At 37.5% G+C, this 18,874-nt stretch overlaps 1 protein-coding gene across 2 annotated transcripts in view; it reads right to left on the bottom strand.

Moving 5' to 3' along the window:
• ldb2a (LIM domain binding 2a) overlaps positions 1-18,874 on the bottom strand; it is a 113,144-nt gene that overhangs the window by 8,291 nt on the left and 85,979 nt on the right. The window contains exons 6-8 of one of the 2 annotated variants that reach the window (XM_036568784.1): positions 14,848-14,971; positions 9,862-9,915; positions 8,700-8,839 (exon numbers count right to left, since the gene is read on the bottom strand). In XM_036568784.1, the coding sequence (XP_036424677.1) occupies positions 8,700-8,839; positions 9,862-9,915; positions 14,848-14,971 (318 nt within the window). The remainder of the gene's footprint in view (positions 1-8,699; positions 8,840-9,861; positions 9,916-14,847; positions 14,972-18,874) is intronic. The other variant, XM_036568785.1, reaches the window with a different exon arrangement.

Here is an 18,874-nt window from a genome sequence, read left to right as displayed (position 1 = left end):
AATTGGTCCCGTTCTCCTTTAATACCCAGATGATACTATAAGTGCTGTTAGATTGAGTGGAACATTATGTACTGCTCACACAGACACAGAAAGGGGTGGGGATATCAGAAGAGGTGGCAATTTAAAGCTGACTTTGAATTCTTTTATCCTTAAATAGCTTTATTTCTATGTGCTGGTATCTGCATTAGGTGATTTGCTGCTAAGTATGTCAAAATGTAATGATAACTGTGCATGTTATAGCGAATTTTAGCCTCTTTAGATAACTGCGAACTTATATACAGTCAAGTGATATGAGGTACCGTACAATAATCTGTTGTTTTAGGATTGTTATCTCAATACTGCCTTTTCAAAACTGGTATTTGCTTATTTAATAGAACACTACAATATGCAAATGAGCCCACTACATAAATAGTTCCAGATGAGCATTTCTGTTTTGATGATAATGCAGGCTGTTCTTGAACCATTTTCACATGATTGATTCATCATAGTGGTTTTAACATATTGCAATTGCAATAAGTAGCAACAAAAACATCATGCAGTTTGTCCATATCATGCAAACACTGTAACTGTGCAGTTGTGCGCATATGCAAATTTGGCTTGTTGCTTCCAGCTGCTGTTGCTTGTTGTTCTATGCTGGCGAAGCGCCAGTCTGACAAAAATATGAGGTTTTAGTCAGTTATATTTCTACTGTGTGATGAATAAGAACTTTATTTACTAATGTTTCAATTAATTCAGAACAAAATGTTTAAAAATGCTACCTAAATGAGACACAGTAAACAGAACTGCATTTCTCTTGCCAGTTTATGTATGTTGCTGCTGTCAGAACAAAACCTTATATCTCCAAAATGATAACTTTACAGGAGAAGGAAAAACTTGCTTTACTTTTAATGTAAGTCAATGGAACCAGAATTGTTTCTGAGTAATTTTGGGTCATTTCTCTTGGTCCATTCATCATGAACTTCACTTCACATAATGTAAACAACAGCCATTTTCAAATTGTATCAAAAACTGAAAAACATAAAAAAATGGAGATACAAGGTTTTGTTCTGCTCGACAACAGTGATATGTTACTTGTCATGTATTTATCATTTAAGAAATTGTAAAATGTGAAGTCATTTTGCCATATTTTACTTTTACATGCGATTCTACAGGTTCTTCATATTTGCTGCTCATTTCTGCATCACATCGAGTTACCGTCCCACCCCCTTCTCAGACAAACATGCCCCCTCATCCAGCCTTCATACTTTCACCACTGCAGCTACTGACTGACATACATAGACGTCTCTGTGCAAAACATCGATATAACGTCATATTTTGCAAACATTGTGATAGTGACTGCAGATTCTTTTGTTAATGTTAATGTTAATGTACATTAGCTTGATGCTAATGTAACAGGCAAATCCTTAATCCCAGGTTAGAGGAAATTAGCACTATATTAGCAGGGTAAGGATGTCAACAAAAGCTATTTTAAAGCACATTACAAGGTTTCTGTGTTGCACATTGCTGTGTAATGACATGCTTGGCTGACACATGTTCATGATTTAGTGACTATTTATTGTTGATATCCAAAAAAATCTAGTATCTCCAAAATGGTGACTTTACAGGAGAAGGCAGTAAAAGATAATGTAACGAGGTTTTATTCGGGGTGATTTTGGAGCTTTATTTTGCTCCATTCATTATGAAATTTTCGCACAATGTAAATGACAGCAGCCATGCTCAAATAATATAGAAAAACAAAAACAGCCTATGGCACCATGTGGTAGAGTTGTAGTTTAGTGACTCTGATTTCTGTGACTGCGCTAATGTTAATGTACATTAACCCCTTAAATGGCCAGGTGGGCCCAAAGGTTTATTAAATACTTCTAAAACCTAGGAATAGCTCAACCACTTTGCATTAAAGTGCCTGTAATTACTGAATAATAAGCCTTTGTATGTAATAAACCTGGGTTTTTAAGGAATTAACGTTCCCCTAGTATAGTCAGTCTCCTTGAAACGGAGATTTCCTTATTCCATCGCACCGACGCCACCACTAGGGGGCACTGTTGTAACAGCGTGGGCTCTGCCCCTCCGCGAGCGGTCACATGACCGTCTCATTGTGATTGGGCTCACGTAGGCCAGTGCTCAGGCAGCGTGCTACAACTGCACAGACAAAGCCAAACGGCCACGCTACATATGTAACCAGCATGTTCCTCTCCACGGCGCGTGGCACTGCTCCACTCGTTATGTGTCTCTTTGCTTTGGGGTGGGGGGGAGGACACAAAGCGTCCAGTGACACACACACACACACACGCACACTCACACACACAGATATATATGTATGATAATGAGTGCTGGCACAGAGCCAGTGGCTCACACCAACAGTTTTCCTCTCTCAGTGTGTTTTTATGCGCGTTCTTCCATTAAAGTGATGTGCGTAGACCAGACGTGCATGAACAAACAAAAATACGCACAATTAAAGTTGTTCCTAGTGAGAAATATGCTAATGCTGGAGAACAAGTGTCTGTTTATGTTCAAAAAATATGTTAAATGCAGTCATCCTTTAAAAGCAACACAAATCCACATAAAACATGCGCTGTTTACAACTAATTACATTTTCACACAAGGTTAAGGGAAGCTAGTGTTTTCAAATGATGACAAAAAAAAGTTTTGATATGACAGGGATAATATAAAAAGCAGTAACTGTATCAATACATTATACACAATACAACACTACATCAAAAATTATGAATATAATGCTATATACACTGTAACTATTGATACAACACTATACAGTACCACATGATGCGAAAGTTAGAGACCACCCCTCCATAGATTTCATTTATAGTCAACACAGCCTTTAAGTACAAGTTATTCATTTTTTCAATTTCAGAAAAAAACAAACAAAAAATACAGTCGTATGCAAAAGTTTGGGGACCCCCGGCCAAATTCAATGTTCTGTTGATTTTCTAAGGAAACATAAATTAGCACATCCTCTACTGTATATGAACTATATACAAGACACGTTCTCTACAGATTTTACAGCACAATTCTAATTTATTTGTTGAATTAAAATTTTATTTGCGTGAAAAAATAAAACATAACATGTAAAAACTAAATGATGTCCCATCTTTGCGCAGGCCACATTTTATGCTTTTTCCAATATGTTAAATTCAGTAAATAAACAGTGATCGTGCATTAAAATGTGCAGAATTGTGTTCTTTGTAGAAGATGTGTTAATTAGTTTCAGTTAGAAAATCAACAAAAGCTTTTTTTTGTTTTTTTTGACCAAGGCACCCAAATTTTGCCTAAGACAGTATAATTAACAGAAAATTACACACATAAAGCATAAACCCCTAAAAATAATACAGTATTTAACGTGTCTACTCTTTGCTATCAATACTTTCAGGACACTTGCTGTCAGTTTTTGAAAGAAATCTTCAGGGATATTTTCCAAAGTTCAGTCTTTTTTCCAAAGTTCGGTGTTTTTTTCAGTCTTTCTTCTTCTCATGATTCAGACCAACTAAATTACAATCATAAAACTGAGACTCATCAATCCATTAAACACACTGCCACCAAACAAAACTGCCCAAAGATCTTTTTTTCCTCCTCTTTTTTCATACTATGCCTGACCAGACCATACAAAAAAAAGAAGTCAAGAGCTTGAACCGGGTCCAAATCCTCACTCTAATCTCACAGTCAGCATTCATGGATCCCATTGTCCTCCTGACTCTGGGGAAAAAGCCAGACACTACAAATCCCATCATCCATCTGCAAACAAATGCAACCTTGCCTCCCACCACTGCTCTCCAGGTAAAAAAAGCTGCAACACTTGTGGATTGAAGTGTGTGTTTGACCCCAGGCTGAGTGACTGTGCGAGTCTCGCTGGGGAGAAGAGGCCTGGGGATAAAAAGGCACTCGAGGATAAACACCTCGCAGGCTGAGGTTAAACACGATGAGCTTTTATTGGGGCAGAAAACGGCATGGAAGCTCATTCTCAGCCGGAAAACTGAAGTGTGATTTCGCAGTTTAAATGTAAACCCAGTGGAGGCCTCGGATTTCCGAGTCATGTGCCAAGAACTAACTTTAGATGACTCAATGGATGTTTAAAGTGCGGTTATGCCTTCATAAGTGATGTTCAGTTGTAGTGATGTTTGGTGTTGTGACTCTAAATGATATTATCTTCCAAGTCATTTTGAATCATTTTTATTGGTCCATCATTCATGATTTTTTAATATAATTTAAAGAGAAGCTAGTGTTTTGATAAAAAGTATTCATACAACAACATCTGTTTATCTATCTATCTATCTATCTATCTATCTATCTATCTATCTATCTATCTATCTATTTGTCTGTCTGTCTATGCTCAGTTGAATTCCATCAATCTTATTCAACTCAGAGACGCCCCTAAAACAACCAATAAGTTCATTTTACTGTGTCACTGTGCCAGAAAAAACATATTAAATAAAATATTAATTTTTTCAGTATTTAGTGTATTCACCCTTTGCCTTCATTCCAGCTTCCATTCTTTTCAGGAAACTCACTTTTCAAAAATGCAGGAATATTTTCTGTTTCTCACAATCCAAATAATCCAAAATCGCCAATTTAGACTCCTTAGTCCAGATGTCCAGTGTCAGTTTTGCAAATGTTCTTTTTTATCTATTTCGTTTTCTCAGGAAAAGCTTTGAACTCCAGTTGTGGACATTTTAAACGCACAAGAGAAAGAATTCAGCAGGGCAGCTGAGGTGAGTTTGGGTAGTTGGTAGTGTGTGTGAATGCTAGTGTCTCTATGGAGGGGAACATAATGTAAGTGACTTCTTTGAAAGAAGCTTTTGTTGGAAGAACACTAATGTAACTCATTTGTTTTAAGACTGTAAGAATGGAAGATCTGAAGTCCAATGGAACACAGTGTTAAACATGAACATTGTTTCCATTATACTAAAATTGAGCATTATATTAAAAATCCAGAAAATGTGAATGAAATGATGAGCGTGTATGATTGACGGCCCTAATTCCACGGCTCCCAGTGCGCTATGACACTGAAGCAGAACAGCATGAGTGAGAAGAAATGAGTGAAATGTTAAGATTACGTCTTAAAGAAGGTAAAGCTCTTATTCGCTTCACTGCAGGATGTGCATTTAGGAAACAGTGGTGTGGCTGGTTGAACCAATGAACGGTTGCATGGATGGATAGACGAACAGCTAGAAGAACAAACAAACAGATAGACGAACAAAGGAACAGACATTTGGATGGATGGACAGATGAACCGACAGACGGATAACAGACAGACAGATGTTATACTTATGTATGGATGTTCTATAGTTACACTTGCTTGGTTAGCTTTCGCTTGGTGGTTAGCTTTTTTGAACAGGGGGAAAGAGATCATGGGTGACCACAGTATTGTTGCCCACATCAATGTTGTGATTGATTAAGGTTATGATATAAACAAAGGAGGTATCTGTGACTTTTGCCCAATACTGTACATCAATAGCTATACATATAATACTACATCAATAAACATCAATGCAATATTATATCAAATATCCATTCTCATCAAAGCCCATTACTGTGACAGCAGTTCATTACATTATGGCATCTTTGCAGCAATGTTAAAGGTTTGTGCTGTGCAAAGAAATTTCCAGACAATTTGCACCATTTGCTTCTAAGTTGTACTTCATTTACTGGGTGCATCACTCCTGAAAAATTGCACAACAATTCAGCTGCACAAAATTGTTTCTACTTCATGATGCAGCTGATTGTATGCAACCTGCAAGCACCCTGCCATTACAGTAAACAAACCTTTACCTCATGAAAAAGAGGGAAAATGTTGCAATTCTAACTAAGCCTATTTATATACATAGTTGTATATAACTTATATAGATTTCTAAAAACAATATGACAATAATTGCATGGTATGAAGATGTAACTTACCAGGAAGTCTGATGTTTTAAAATCACCACACTAATTCAGCTTCTCTACTCAGCAAGAAAACCATCACTGAAATATTGTCAGTGCTGGTTTGATCCTGTTTTGACAGGAATGCCTCATGAGTTTGATTAACATTGTTTTACATTCAGATTCAATGCAACTGCAAAGCTTCAAGGAACAGCATAAACACAGCTGTACATACATTGCTTTGTCTATGATTAGAAATGAGTTTATTATTTGATTTACAGAATATTTCAGTATTTTTTAACTCTAATCTCTGCCACACTGTGTTTAAGCGATTACCATAACCAGCAATTTCATTGTCCTTCCATGCACTTAATAAAATAACCAATAGGCAGCTGCTGAATTCTGTCCATAAACATTTATTTGAAACAATTTGATGAATGTATCAAAGTCATTTGAAAAATTTAAGCTGTAAATCTCTATAATTTTTTCTTCCAAATATGAGATGTAGGGAAGAATTTGCGGTAATATGTTACCAATGTAGAAAACCTTAGCAAAAGCAAAAGTAACCAGTACTGCTTTTTACTGTTTTGCTCCAATGTTAAACAAAAATTAGACAAAACTTATAAGAGTGGTTCTGGTAAGAGGTTCTCCTTTTTCATATAGTATATATATATTAGTCTGTATCATATCATCAACTACAGGTCACTTATATGGACCATTCTACCAGAATAGATCAAATGAGAGTCCCTATTTATTAAATAAATAAATTAAAATAAAATGCATTCATTGGGATAGTAATACAAAATCATTATTTATAGGTCACTTTTTATTTGGAGGTGGTTGTCCCAAATCCTAACCTTTAAATTTAAAAGATCTTTTTTATTTCCTTCATTGTGAAGTTACAGGTTTGATTTATCATGAGTTTAATTTGCAAATAGAAAAACTTTGAAAATTCAAAAATGCTGTTTTTTTTCATGTCACTACTGAAACATAGAGTTTCAGTTAATAGGTGGAGCCTTATTTTAGCCACGCCCCTGCATATTAGAGCAGGAATTAAGGCTGCATCCCTGTCCCTCATGGCCACATGGTGAGCAGGTAGATCCCATTGTTATGAAGTAAATGCGTCCCACTGAAAATCAGTGTGGAACAATAAGAACTGTCACTACCTACTAACTGTCAATATTTCTGCAATTAAGTGAACTTTTTTGTGCTTTAATGAAAAATATGATCATTTTATGTTCAAAGCTGTGTTTGCTAGTCATGTACTGGCTAGAGTGTTTGAGTTCTGCACTACCAAAACACATATTTCCAGCAAGTAAGTAATTTATTTGTGCTTTAATAAAAAATATTACGATTTAATGTGTGTACAACTGTGTTTGCTATGTAGTGTCTAGTGTTTTTCTCAAAATTAGCTAAAATTGTCACTACCGAAATATTAGGTAAAGTTTTGGTAATATAATGATTGTTCTGGTAATGACAAAATGGAATATTCATATTTTAATAAAATAAATATAAGTAAGGCATATAGTTACTCAAAGCAAGAAGATTTTAATCAATTTTAATTTAATTAAAGTCCAAGCTAGGTAAAAGTCTGAAATATGTCTGACTTTGAACCAGCTCAGTAGAATGATTCATACGGTCACATTCTTCAGATGTTTATTTACAGAATTCAGAAGTTACCCATTGGCTTCCACTTGGCAAGTGAATTTTCAACCTTGCTATGTGCAAAAAAAACCCACACTGAAATTGTTGTCTCAGTATAATACAGATGTGAAAGAGGGCTGGCATACATAATCTGAATATTCGAGTATTTATTCCTTATGTTAGTCTTAAATTTCTTATTTATGGTTTGTCTTTTGTTAACCCTTCAGGCCCCACCAGAATTTTAGAATACTTATAAGTAGAGGCTTACTATTTTCTGTATTAAACAAAATATTTTACTATAAAACTTAACAATGAATTTTTTAATAATCATATTATAAAAATACCCAGGTAACATTATCTGAAAACTGAACACAGCCACGCTTCCTCCTACGATTTCACAGTGTCAGCCCTTTTCTTAGAAAGCATGAATCAAGACAGAATGAAGAAAGATATTAAAATGCGAACCATGTTGACACAACAAGAACTAGCTAAATACACGATAATCTGTTTGGCAATAGTTTTGACTGTTGAACTACATTCAGGTGACGAACCTGAGAGCATCCTCAGTCACTCGTTTACCCACCGCAGAGCTGAGATATGAAGACAAACAGAGACAGTAGGCTAGCTAATCGGTTTAGCTGATCACTGTAAGATATGAATGGCCATAAATCATTTATAAATAACTAGCTAAGTCATCAATTCTGAATGATATTTATGTTATTTCACTCACAATTTAACTGAAACTTGAAACACTAAGCTAGTACTAGTAAGCTAGAACTTGGCTCCTTTCAGCTAAACTGACAATGAAAATATGTTGCTAAACAAATATTTGGGTACATTTCATTGAAAAAAAATGTAAAATTAAAAACTTTCAATTAGAAAATCAACCAAAAACATGTCATTTCAGTGGAGGTTTTCAAACTATTGCAAACAACTAAATAAACAAATGTACAATTTAAAGAAGCTCATTCGCTTTAGATATGAACTTTATGACCTGGATGGATGACCTGAACAGCGTTTCACAGGATTCAAATGGTCACTGGTGTTTCTGGATGAGTGTTCACAGCTGTGGGCCGTCCCTAACATCACGGCCACCCAAAGCTTCAATGCAGAAGAATATCTGGCGTGTGTGCAGGTGTGCGTGTGCACAAGCGCGTTTGTATAAGAGAAGATTCGATGCTTACAGGTACCTGGCTGGTCAGGTTGAAGCTGTTGGCTGGGCTCCGTTTCTTACTGCCCGCACTGTTGCCAAGGCTACTGTTAGACGCGCTGCTGGCCGAGTTCCTTCTCTTTCTCCTTTTCGTGGTGGTCTGTCGAGTGGGCTCTGCGTGCACACACATACACACGAGTGTAGAACTGCATGACAATTTACAATTCACACACACATGTATTCACACAGAGAAACTCCAAACTAGTGCATGCATACAGATACGGGTGTATAGAAAGATCTATAATACAATACAATATACACATACAGTCATATTCAGCAATAAATACCCTCCTCATATTAGCACACACACAGGCACAGACAGGGCATGCTTTGCTTCTTTAGGAGGTGAAATCAAAAAGCATTTTAACATCTTCCAAGACATGCACTAGTAAGAGGACACCCCTGCTTTCAGTTGCATAAATGCTCAACAATGTACTGTACTGTTTATGCAGAGTCATGATCATAAATGCTGTTTATTTTTCACTGCTAAAATGTTTTAATGCAGATTAAAACTAGTGTTATTGACAGTAATTTAATATGTATTCATTTCATTTAACTATTCAAATTCCTAAAATCATAGGCCTAAAAGCTATTTATTGGTATATCCGACTGTCTTGTCAGTGTTATCATATACAGTCGTATGCAATAGTTTGAACATCCCCAGACAAATTAAATAAAAAAATATTTTGTTGATTTTCTAAATTAAAGTAAATTAACACAACCTATACAGTGAACACACTCAATCTTGGCATTTGTCTGTAATTTTTACTGCACATTTTCCGTTTATTTGCTGAGTTTAACACATTGGAAGCTTTTGCACTGAGCACATTTTACGTTTGATCTTTTTTCCAAAATGTTCAATTCAGCAAATAAACTGTGTGTTCTCTGTAGACAATGTGTTAACTTTATCACTCATAAAATCCCCAAACATTGTATGTAACCAGGGGCTTCCACACTTTTGCGTACGACTGTATAATATGCAAACTGAATCTGCTACAGTGAGAATATGTTGAGCACTCATGGCGCACACAGAGACAAAAACAAAACGCATTTCACAGCATTCCTTTCGGAGACAGAATGCGCGTCCCCCTGTTAGAGCACGCTGTTAGGAAAGCTTTAGAAGACAGAAGGAGTACCTTTTTTGTGATTTGAGGGGAAAATTTCCGTTTTGAAGTTCTGTGGATGTCCCGCTGAAAACCAGTCAGAGCAAGTTTGATTTAGAAGGTTATGATTATGAAGAAGATGTCATGTAGCCTAAATTTGGGATGTCTTTCAGCATGAAAATACTGGTAAACAAAACTTTGAAAACCAGTGAATTGTTTAAAATATTGAAGTTAACTTTAGTTCTTTATTTTTAAGTGTTTATATACAATACTGGACAAAAGCCTGAGACCACCTGTCAGAACTGTCATGACGTTATTTCCTTTAAGGAGATATTTCCGAAGAGATTAAATAAGATGATCTACTTGTACACAGAAGGTTAAAGTCAAAGGAAAATACTCAGATTTAAGACCCCAATATATTGAATGTGTTTCAATTGCGCTTGTGAATTGCAACCAACTTCTAAGACTGAACATAGGTCTGCATTTGCATACATTTCTTTAAAAAAACTGAAGAGAAGAACCCTGGATGTTGTAATAAAGGCAACAGGTGGACACACAAGTTTAATTAAATACATGTTTTTTGTTTTTTTCTGATACCAAACAATAAAAAATGATTAACTTAAAGGACTTAATGAGCAATTTGACTGGAAGTTAAATAAATGAAGGGTGGTCTCCGTCTTACAGACTGTTTTTCTGTCAATTTTTGTCACCAAAGCATGTAATACATCAAACACTACCTCATAAAAAATGAGAAAGTAGCTAGATATGCCAGATTTAACATCAACACTGCCTTTATTAAAAAGTTTGAAAACTGGATAACTGGATGCTGTCAGAAAATGAAACACATCATCAGAGGTTCTACCTGCACCCAGGGAGATGTTACGTTTTAGCTCATACTTTGACGATTCTTAACCCTGTGAAGTCGCTGCTGATTGCTGGTGATTACAAATGTGTGGAGTAATTTGATATGAATTTCTTAACAGCAGTAAACAATTCTGTTAATATCTTAACTTTAACTTTCAAACCATACCATATTAGTGTTTGTACACAGAAGAGGAGATAAATTATTATGATTTGAGTTTGATGAAAAGTTATTGTTGTGCGTCCAGTCTTGAAAAACCATCCATTTTTGTCATTTCTTGACATTAAAACAGAAAATGTAGAAAGAGCATAGTTGAACCTGTCGATACAGAATGTAAACCAAATGTAAATGTTATTTACACACATATTACCCAAGCCACTTATGGAGGATGGGTCACGGGGGTGCTGGAGTCTATCCCAGCGCTCAATGTTGAGGCTGACACGATGAGAACATGCAAACTCCACACAGAAAGGACTCTAGTCGCCCGGCCGGGGAATCGAACCCAGATATTCATTACATAATAATGTAATATAATAAAAGACATTACTAACTAAATAATGAATCATACACATGTAAAAATGATGGTTCTTTAAGGGTTCTTTAGTAAAGAACACTCAAAGAACCCTCTGCATGATTAAAGGGTTCTTTGATGGAGAATGTGCTGTACATGGCTCTATACAGAACCTTCTTGAAAAAGGTTCTATGTAGCAACAAAAAGTATTCTTCTATTGTTACGATGTTATACTTGTTACAATAGAAGAACCCTTTTTGGTGCTATATAGGACCCTATTCAAAAAGGTTCTGTATAGAACCATCTACAACACATTCTCCATCAAACTGAAGAACGCTTACACAATGCAGAGAACCCTTTAATCATGCAAAGGATTCGTTGACTGTTCATGGTTCTATATAGAACTATTTTCTTCACTAAAGAACCCCTGAAGAACCATCATTTTTAAGTATGTATAATATTGTAATCTTATTTAAATAGGATCCCGTAAGGTAACTACTGGACTGTGAGAAGCAGAAAATGCAACCAACTTCTAAGACTAAACTTAGGAGGTGTGGAAAAATATCCCTGCAGATTTCTTTGCTAAAAGGAAAGCAAGTCTATAACAAAGCAATGGCCTTTAAACAGGACACCAAAGTGGGAATAACTCCTGACTTCTAAGGGTTAAACAAAAAAAAATCTTTTTTACCAACTTTTAACAGCTAATAAAAATAACCCACCCCACATAACCAACATATCATACTTCACTGTGGCACATAAACAGTGTGTTGTTTTTGAGGTAAAAAAGAGACTTTGCTGGCTCCTGGTGTGTTTATCAGCGAGGGTGTGTGAATGACGCACTGAAACGGCCTCATTTCCACACACACTAGAAAAAAGGACTTATCAGTGTATGAAGGCGGCCGTCCTTCCTTCCTGCCCTGAATGTGAACGCTGCCCGAATTTCAGCAGAATGGGAGGAAAGAAGGAGCTGGGGCTAATAAAGGAAATGACCATTACAGAGGATCCACTAGCGCATGGCTGTGGGAGAACGTGAGTTACGCTACTTAACGGCTTGACAGAAGCCCAAATGGGGCTTCACGCTGGAAGGACAGAAATTTGCTCACAATTTAATGCTGGTCTCACTGATCTAAATATGGGTTTTAAAGGGGAATTCCACAATTTTTCTAAATTTTTGCATAATTCGATCAAACAGAAAGATGCAAACAAAGTCATACAGTGTGTTTTAACGTGAAATTATGTTTTTCTTTACAGTGGTGGAGACCAGGGGTCACAATGTCAACAGTGTAAATATGGCCAAAATGACCAGGGAACCTACCTGTGCCTTTGTTTTTATATATAAGTATGTAATTTATAAACAGTAAAATAGCATTAAATATGACACAAAAAAGAAGTTGGGTACTATTTTGCATCAGAACACCCTGCATGTACCACTTTGTCCTGAATGATTTTTAAAAATTACATTGTAGGCCAAAACCCCCTCTCTCCATACTGCATATCTATAACCATTTCATGTAGTAACTTTCTGTGAAGGAGCTTTCAGAGGCATTAAATGCTTCAGACATCTGGTTCCTATCACCACCACTATGAACAACTCTGAGGTTTCTCTAGAACGGAGCATTTCACACCAAACCACTCTCTGAATGACTCTTAATTATAATGATTAATAATAACTAATTATTATTAATAATATAGAAGACGTGAGAAATCGGTGGCATCCCCCTTTAACTTTGAGAAACGAATTGAAATTGCACATAAAGGAGTGTTGATCTGTCTGGAAGTGTTTGTTTATTGTATGTTATATGTTTATATACATGTTATATGTTTGTTTAAATTTGAGTGCTTTGCTAGCTTCAGTTTCAACAAAAAAGGCAAAAAAGTGAGCCTGGTTTCAAACAATGATGTAAAAAGGCTGTTTAAGCCAGAGAACAAAATGTTCTTCCACTTTTCAAATGCTGTGATACGCACCATTTATAATGAACTTCACATTACTGAGCAGCGCAGTGAAACACAACCAAACTCAAGCTCCTTTTTTCTCCCATGCAAGGTCCTAGTGTTATTACAAATAATATCTGTCAAGCGGTGGGCTTGTGGTGGTCCCTTTCCACTGATGGAAGGGGGGCATAACCTAGAAGGGATAGTAAATTGTGCAGCAACAGTTCTGTAATTGTAAACCTACAAAGTGCACCTATACACTCTTTATAAACTAGCTACTGAAATGCCCAAGGATGGTACCCTTAGGTCACTGGGATGGTATCCTTAGGTCACTGAAGTGGTACCCTTAGTTCACTGAGAGGTTACCCTTAGGTTACTGAGATGGTACCCTTAGGTCACTGGGGTGGTACCCTTAGGTCACTGGGATGGTATCCTTAGGTCACTGAAGTGGTACCCTTAGGTCACTGAGGTGGTACCCTTAGGTCACTGAGGTGGTACCCTTAGGTCACTGGGGTGGTATCCCTAGGTCACTGAAGTGGTACCCTTAGGTCACTGGGGTGGTACCCTTAGGTTACTGAGATGGTACCTTTAGGTCACTGGGGTGGTACTCTTAGGTCACTGGGATGGTAGCTTTGGGTCACTGAAGTGGTACCCTTAGGTCACTAAGCTGGTACCCTTAGGTCACTGGGGTGGTATCCCTAGGTCACTGGTGTGGTACCCTTAGGTCACTGGGGTGGTACCCTTATGTTACTGGGATGGTACCTACAGGTCACTGAGATGGTACCCTTAGGTCACTGAGAGGTTACCCTTAGGTTACTGGGATGGTACCCTTAGGTCACTGGGGTGGTACCCTTAGGTCACTGGGATGGTGCCCTTAGGTCACTAGAGTGGTACACATACGTCACTGGGGTGGTACCCTTAGGTCACTGGGGTGGTACCCTTATGTTACTGGGATGGTACCTATAGGTTACTGGATGGTACCCTTAGGTCACTGGGATGGTACCCTTAGGTCACTGAGGTGCTACCCTTAGGTCACTGGGATGGTACCCTTCTTTTTTTTAATTGCACTGACTCTATACACACTGTTTTAAGTCATTGTTTTTTATTAGAATATAATATGAATATAAAATAATATATGATTTTGAGACCTCTCTGGAAAAAAATGTGCAATTGCAAGCAAAGTGTGGGAAAATGTTTTGTGATGTTGGTTGTGCTTCAGACCCCTTCCCCGAGAGGATGAATCTGATGAAAGATTCATCCTCTCAGAATGATTTTGTATTTGAGACCTAAACACACACCAGATCTTATTTTTGAGCCTATGGGTGTGGTGTTAATATGTAAAGATGTATGACGTGGTCTGAGAAACTTCAACCTGTTGCCTCTGAATTTTAAAAGATTATTTCAGCCTTTACAGGGTGACGCACAGCAGCGCAAACACTCCATATTTAAGCTAGTTTGTTTTTTTTCTCCTGACTCAGTGATGCCTTTTCTTTCATTTTTAGCAAAAAATCTTACATTGTACTGCTTTATGGTACACAATTGGGCTTTAAGGACAGTTTTGTACCTTTAAGGGTTCATTTACATTGTTTATACCTTGGGAAACTAACATGTACCTGTGCAGTGCCCTGTATGGTTGGTGTTTCTGGTATAAAGGCCAACGATTGTGGGCACAAAGTAAATGTTTCCAATAAACTGGCATCTCAGTATGTCTTACCTGGTGGTGCCACCATCCGCTGCCATTTCTGAAACAGGCAGGTTTTGAGACAGTCTCTGGGGCTGAGGCTGTAGGTCTTGTGTCGGGACATGAGCTCCTGCATGGGCTCCAGGATAACACACAACTGCAGGACATAATCAACAAAGAAACACACACAGACACATACAGTGAGCAAAGGATCAGGTTATGATGCAATTTATTTAGACTAAATGCTATACAGACGACAGACCTACAGTTTTGGAGATTTAAGTATGCTGCCTGTCAAACATTTGGGGACTCTTAGTTTGTCTGAATGTTGCTGATGCCAATAAGCATGTTTTGGTAATGTGTAATATCTTAATGTGTTAAGACTAATGAAATTTATTTTTTTTCAAATTCTGAGGAAAACAATTCACACGTAGATATTTTTATACAATACTGGTGCCATGCATTTTTTCCTTTGTTTTGATGTCAACACTCATCAACATTCAAAGCTTTTAGGTGTTTAAAACTCCTTTAGGCCAGAAAAGGTTTAATATGTGTTCTTTAAGGCAAAGGTGTTCAACGTTTCTGCACAGTTCAATCTTTAAAATGTGAACAGTCAGAGTGGTGCTAATGGTTCTAACCAGACTTCTGAAGCATTTAATGCCTATAAAAGCTTCCTCACGTGAATACGCTGCTTGATGCGTGGGACATTGTTTTTATGATAGTTTTGAAACACATTTTAACATCAATCATGGCAGAGTGGGACATGCAGTGTGTTGTAAGGCAACCAAAAACGTATTTTTAAGCAAAAGGCACATGTAGGTTTACTGATCATTTGGATAGTCAATAAACTGGCTATATTTGTGTTGTAGACATTGTGACCCCTGGTTCCTATCACCACTATTGCAAAGAAATCTGAGTGAGTATATTTCTCTACAGTGAACCATTTCACATCAAACCACTCTGAAAGACTTTGTTTATATCTCAATCACTGAATTCTGGAGAAATTTCCCCATTAAAAAGTCCCATTTAACAATAGTTACCAATAGTGAAAGCCTCTTCTCCACACTGAAAAAGGCACTTTGATAAATACAAAGCCGACAGTTGTAAAATATACTCAAAGTATTAACAAATAGCCTTTTTAATAAAACCTTTGCAGATTTTTTTCTTAATTCATTTATAATGGTTATTAAAATGTCCATAGGCAAGGTGTAGCAGGTGGGTATATACGCACTCACACAAACGCACACATACACCCCCCCCCTCACTCACACACCATCCGTTCTGACAGCCCCTGCATTCTGGCACGGCTGCATCCCCTCACACTTCCACAGGTCCAGGGGAACAATCTCTGGATGCTGTCCCAGGCAGCGGGGCTATTTCCAGCCTGAATGCTAGGAAACCCCCAGGCTTCCTCAGCCAGCGCGCCGGACAGTGCACCCCATCCTTCCCAACACAGGAAACCGGCCCGAGTGGAGCCGCTGATAACCTCCCGCACACCAACCCTGCTGTCTCTGACCACGCTAATGAGTCATTTTTACGAGGTATTTTTACCACCGCTGGGATGCTGAGAGACTGTGAGAAATTAGCCTACATTTGCAAGCAAAGGAAAAAAAAGTACACCTTTACAGGATTATTTGCCGTGCTGGACAGCTGACCTCTCACCGACCATCAATTAAGGGAGAAAATGCCTATGTAAAGTTTCTCTCAAGGTGGTCAATACAGATTACTGAAGCCAGGGGTGCATTTACTTTTTTTGACAGAAAAAAGGACATCTCTATTTTTAATGCATATTAATGGTCAAATACTAATGGTCAAATACTGATATGTCCACATACGTCAAAAAATAAAATATTTAATAGAGTGTACTTACTTTTTCACATAACTGTAAGTTAACATATTTTCTACAGATAACAAACTTCTGTAAAGTTACCACTTTGGAGATACAAGGTTTTGTTCTGATAGCTACAATATATTAATCACATATGCTAATTTCATGTTACATAATGTGTTTATTTTATATAAAGGTTTTTTTTGAGCATACATTTCTAGTGTATTTCAATCTGTTGTTTTTGCTTTAAAAAACCTTTGATGTTTGTAACAGACAGATATGTATGATGTCATGTATCTGACATATGCATTAGACATACATCAGATATTATATGTATAATCCTTATATTGTGCATATGCATTCACCCACCTATCAAACATATTTGTATGATCCTTGTATTATGAATACATGTACACAACATATATGCACATATATTTAGAAATATATGCCTAACCATTTACAGAACATGTGCATATATAGCCATATATCAGATTTCTGTATGGGTGCACATGTTTGCACAGTTTTGTTTGTAGTCTGAATTGTTGCCTGTATTTATTGTATTTATTGACTCTTGTACTGTAGTCGTCTCATCTGCTGATCTGCTGCTGTTTTGTGTAACACTGTGGTTCTGGAGGAGCTGCATTTTGGTGATCCCTTATGGTGAGAAGTACCAGTGAGAAATCTAGACTTTATTTCAGTTAATTAAAATAGATTAGGTGGGAATTTCTAATTCACAACTGTGTCATTTTCAGAACTAGATGTGCCCTTAAGTTGACCCCTCAGTGGCCTTCAATTACTGTAGATTTCAGCCCCACATTAATCATTGGTTAGCTAGCTAGGTGGGAATTAGGCTAATTAGCCAATGTGAAATTTACAATGTAGCCATTTTTTTTAAGATTAGACAAATAAAGTCAAATCAAAAATATAAAGCCTTAGTCATGAGTCAGCTGGAGTGTGTTGCTGGAAAGTTGACCTCTCAGTGACCCTCAATTTTAGCCACACAAAAGCAATAACTAGCTAGTTGGAAATGATGCTAATAGGCTAATGCAAAATTGTTCCACAAAATTAGACAAATAACAAAAGACAAATCTTAAATATGAAATGACTGGGCCTCAGTTAAGAGTCAGCCGAAGGTAAGAAATGCCTTCTTTCTGTCTCTCAGCTTCGAGGCTGCGTAGGCGAACATATGCAAAACCGCGCAGCTAAAACAGGGAAACCATATGCAAACCAGTCCGAGCTGCTGAATAGAGCTGCGGGAGCGGCGATGGATCAGGCTGAGAGCGCCGAGACTTTACACTCTTACAGAGCCGCAGCTAATCTAAATTTAATTCACAATTCAGCTCTGACTTCGCCCACCTTTTTTCCTCTCTGCTCTTATAAGCGCGGCTGTGCGTTTAACGTGCGGAGTAACGTAGAGGATGGACGAGCAGTGGGGGGAATAAGAGAGAGATAGAGAGAAAGAAAAACCTAAAAAAGGCCTTTATTCCTCCTCTTCTTTTTCTGTGTAGCCCCACAATAAACAAGCCGGTGCGCCGGGTGAGTGAGAGCAGAGCACGGAGACCCACAATGCCGCGCCTCAACAGGGGAACGCTCATTAATGTTATGCTAATTTCCTCCATCCAATTAATTTTCTCTCCCCCTCTTGTTCTCCCTTTCGCAAATCGGAGCTGTCACTCACACGAAAATCGCAAGAATAAACAAAGCTGTGGAGAAGACGGCGAAATCTACTGCAGGGGAGCCGGGCTGTGCGTGCACACATACACACACACGCACACACACACACACACAGACACACAGACACACACACACACACACACACACAGACACACACACACACAGACACACACACACACACATACATACATGAGCAAAAACACTGTAAACACAATACATGGCACATGCAGCATAGACATTCTATGCACAACTAAAGGAGGCAATAAACTTGTGCCTGGAATGGTGATATATATATATTAAAACAATGAGTTTTAAAACAATGAGTTTTGAAGAAAATGTGACCTCTGTGTGCCTAAATTATTGTGCAAAAATCTTAGGCCACCTGAGAATTGGATGTATAAAGCTATTTATCTGTGCAGTAGATATTTGCTTCCTCAGACATTTTAATAAAAAAACTGATGATTCATGATTAATGCTGAGGAGGCACTGATCTGACTTTCTCAATCCAATATTTTTTCCACAATTCTGTAAATTCTGTAAACTTCATATAATATGCAG

The sequence above is a fragment of the Colossoma macropomum genome, unplaced genomic scaffold (genome assembly GCF_904425465.1).
Source record: "Colossoma macropomum unplaced genomic scaffold, Colossoma_macropomum, whole genome shotgun sequence".
In the NCBI taxonomy this organism is placed as follows: Eukaryota; Metazoa; Chordata; class Actinopteri; order Characiformes; family Serrasalmidae; genus Colossoma; species Colossoma macropomum.
This window is presented reverse-complemented; position numbering and strand designations above follow the sequence as displayed.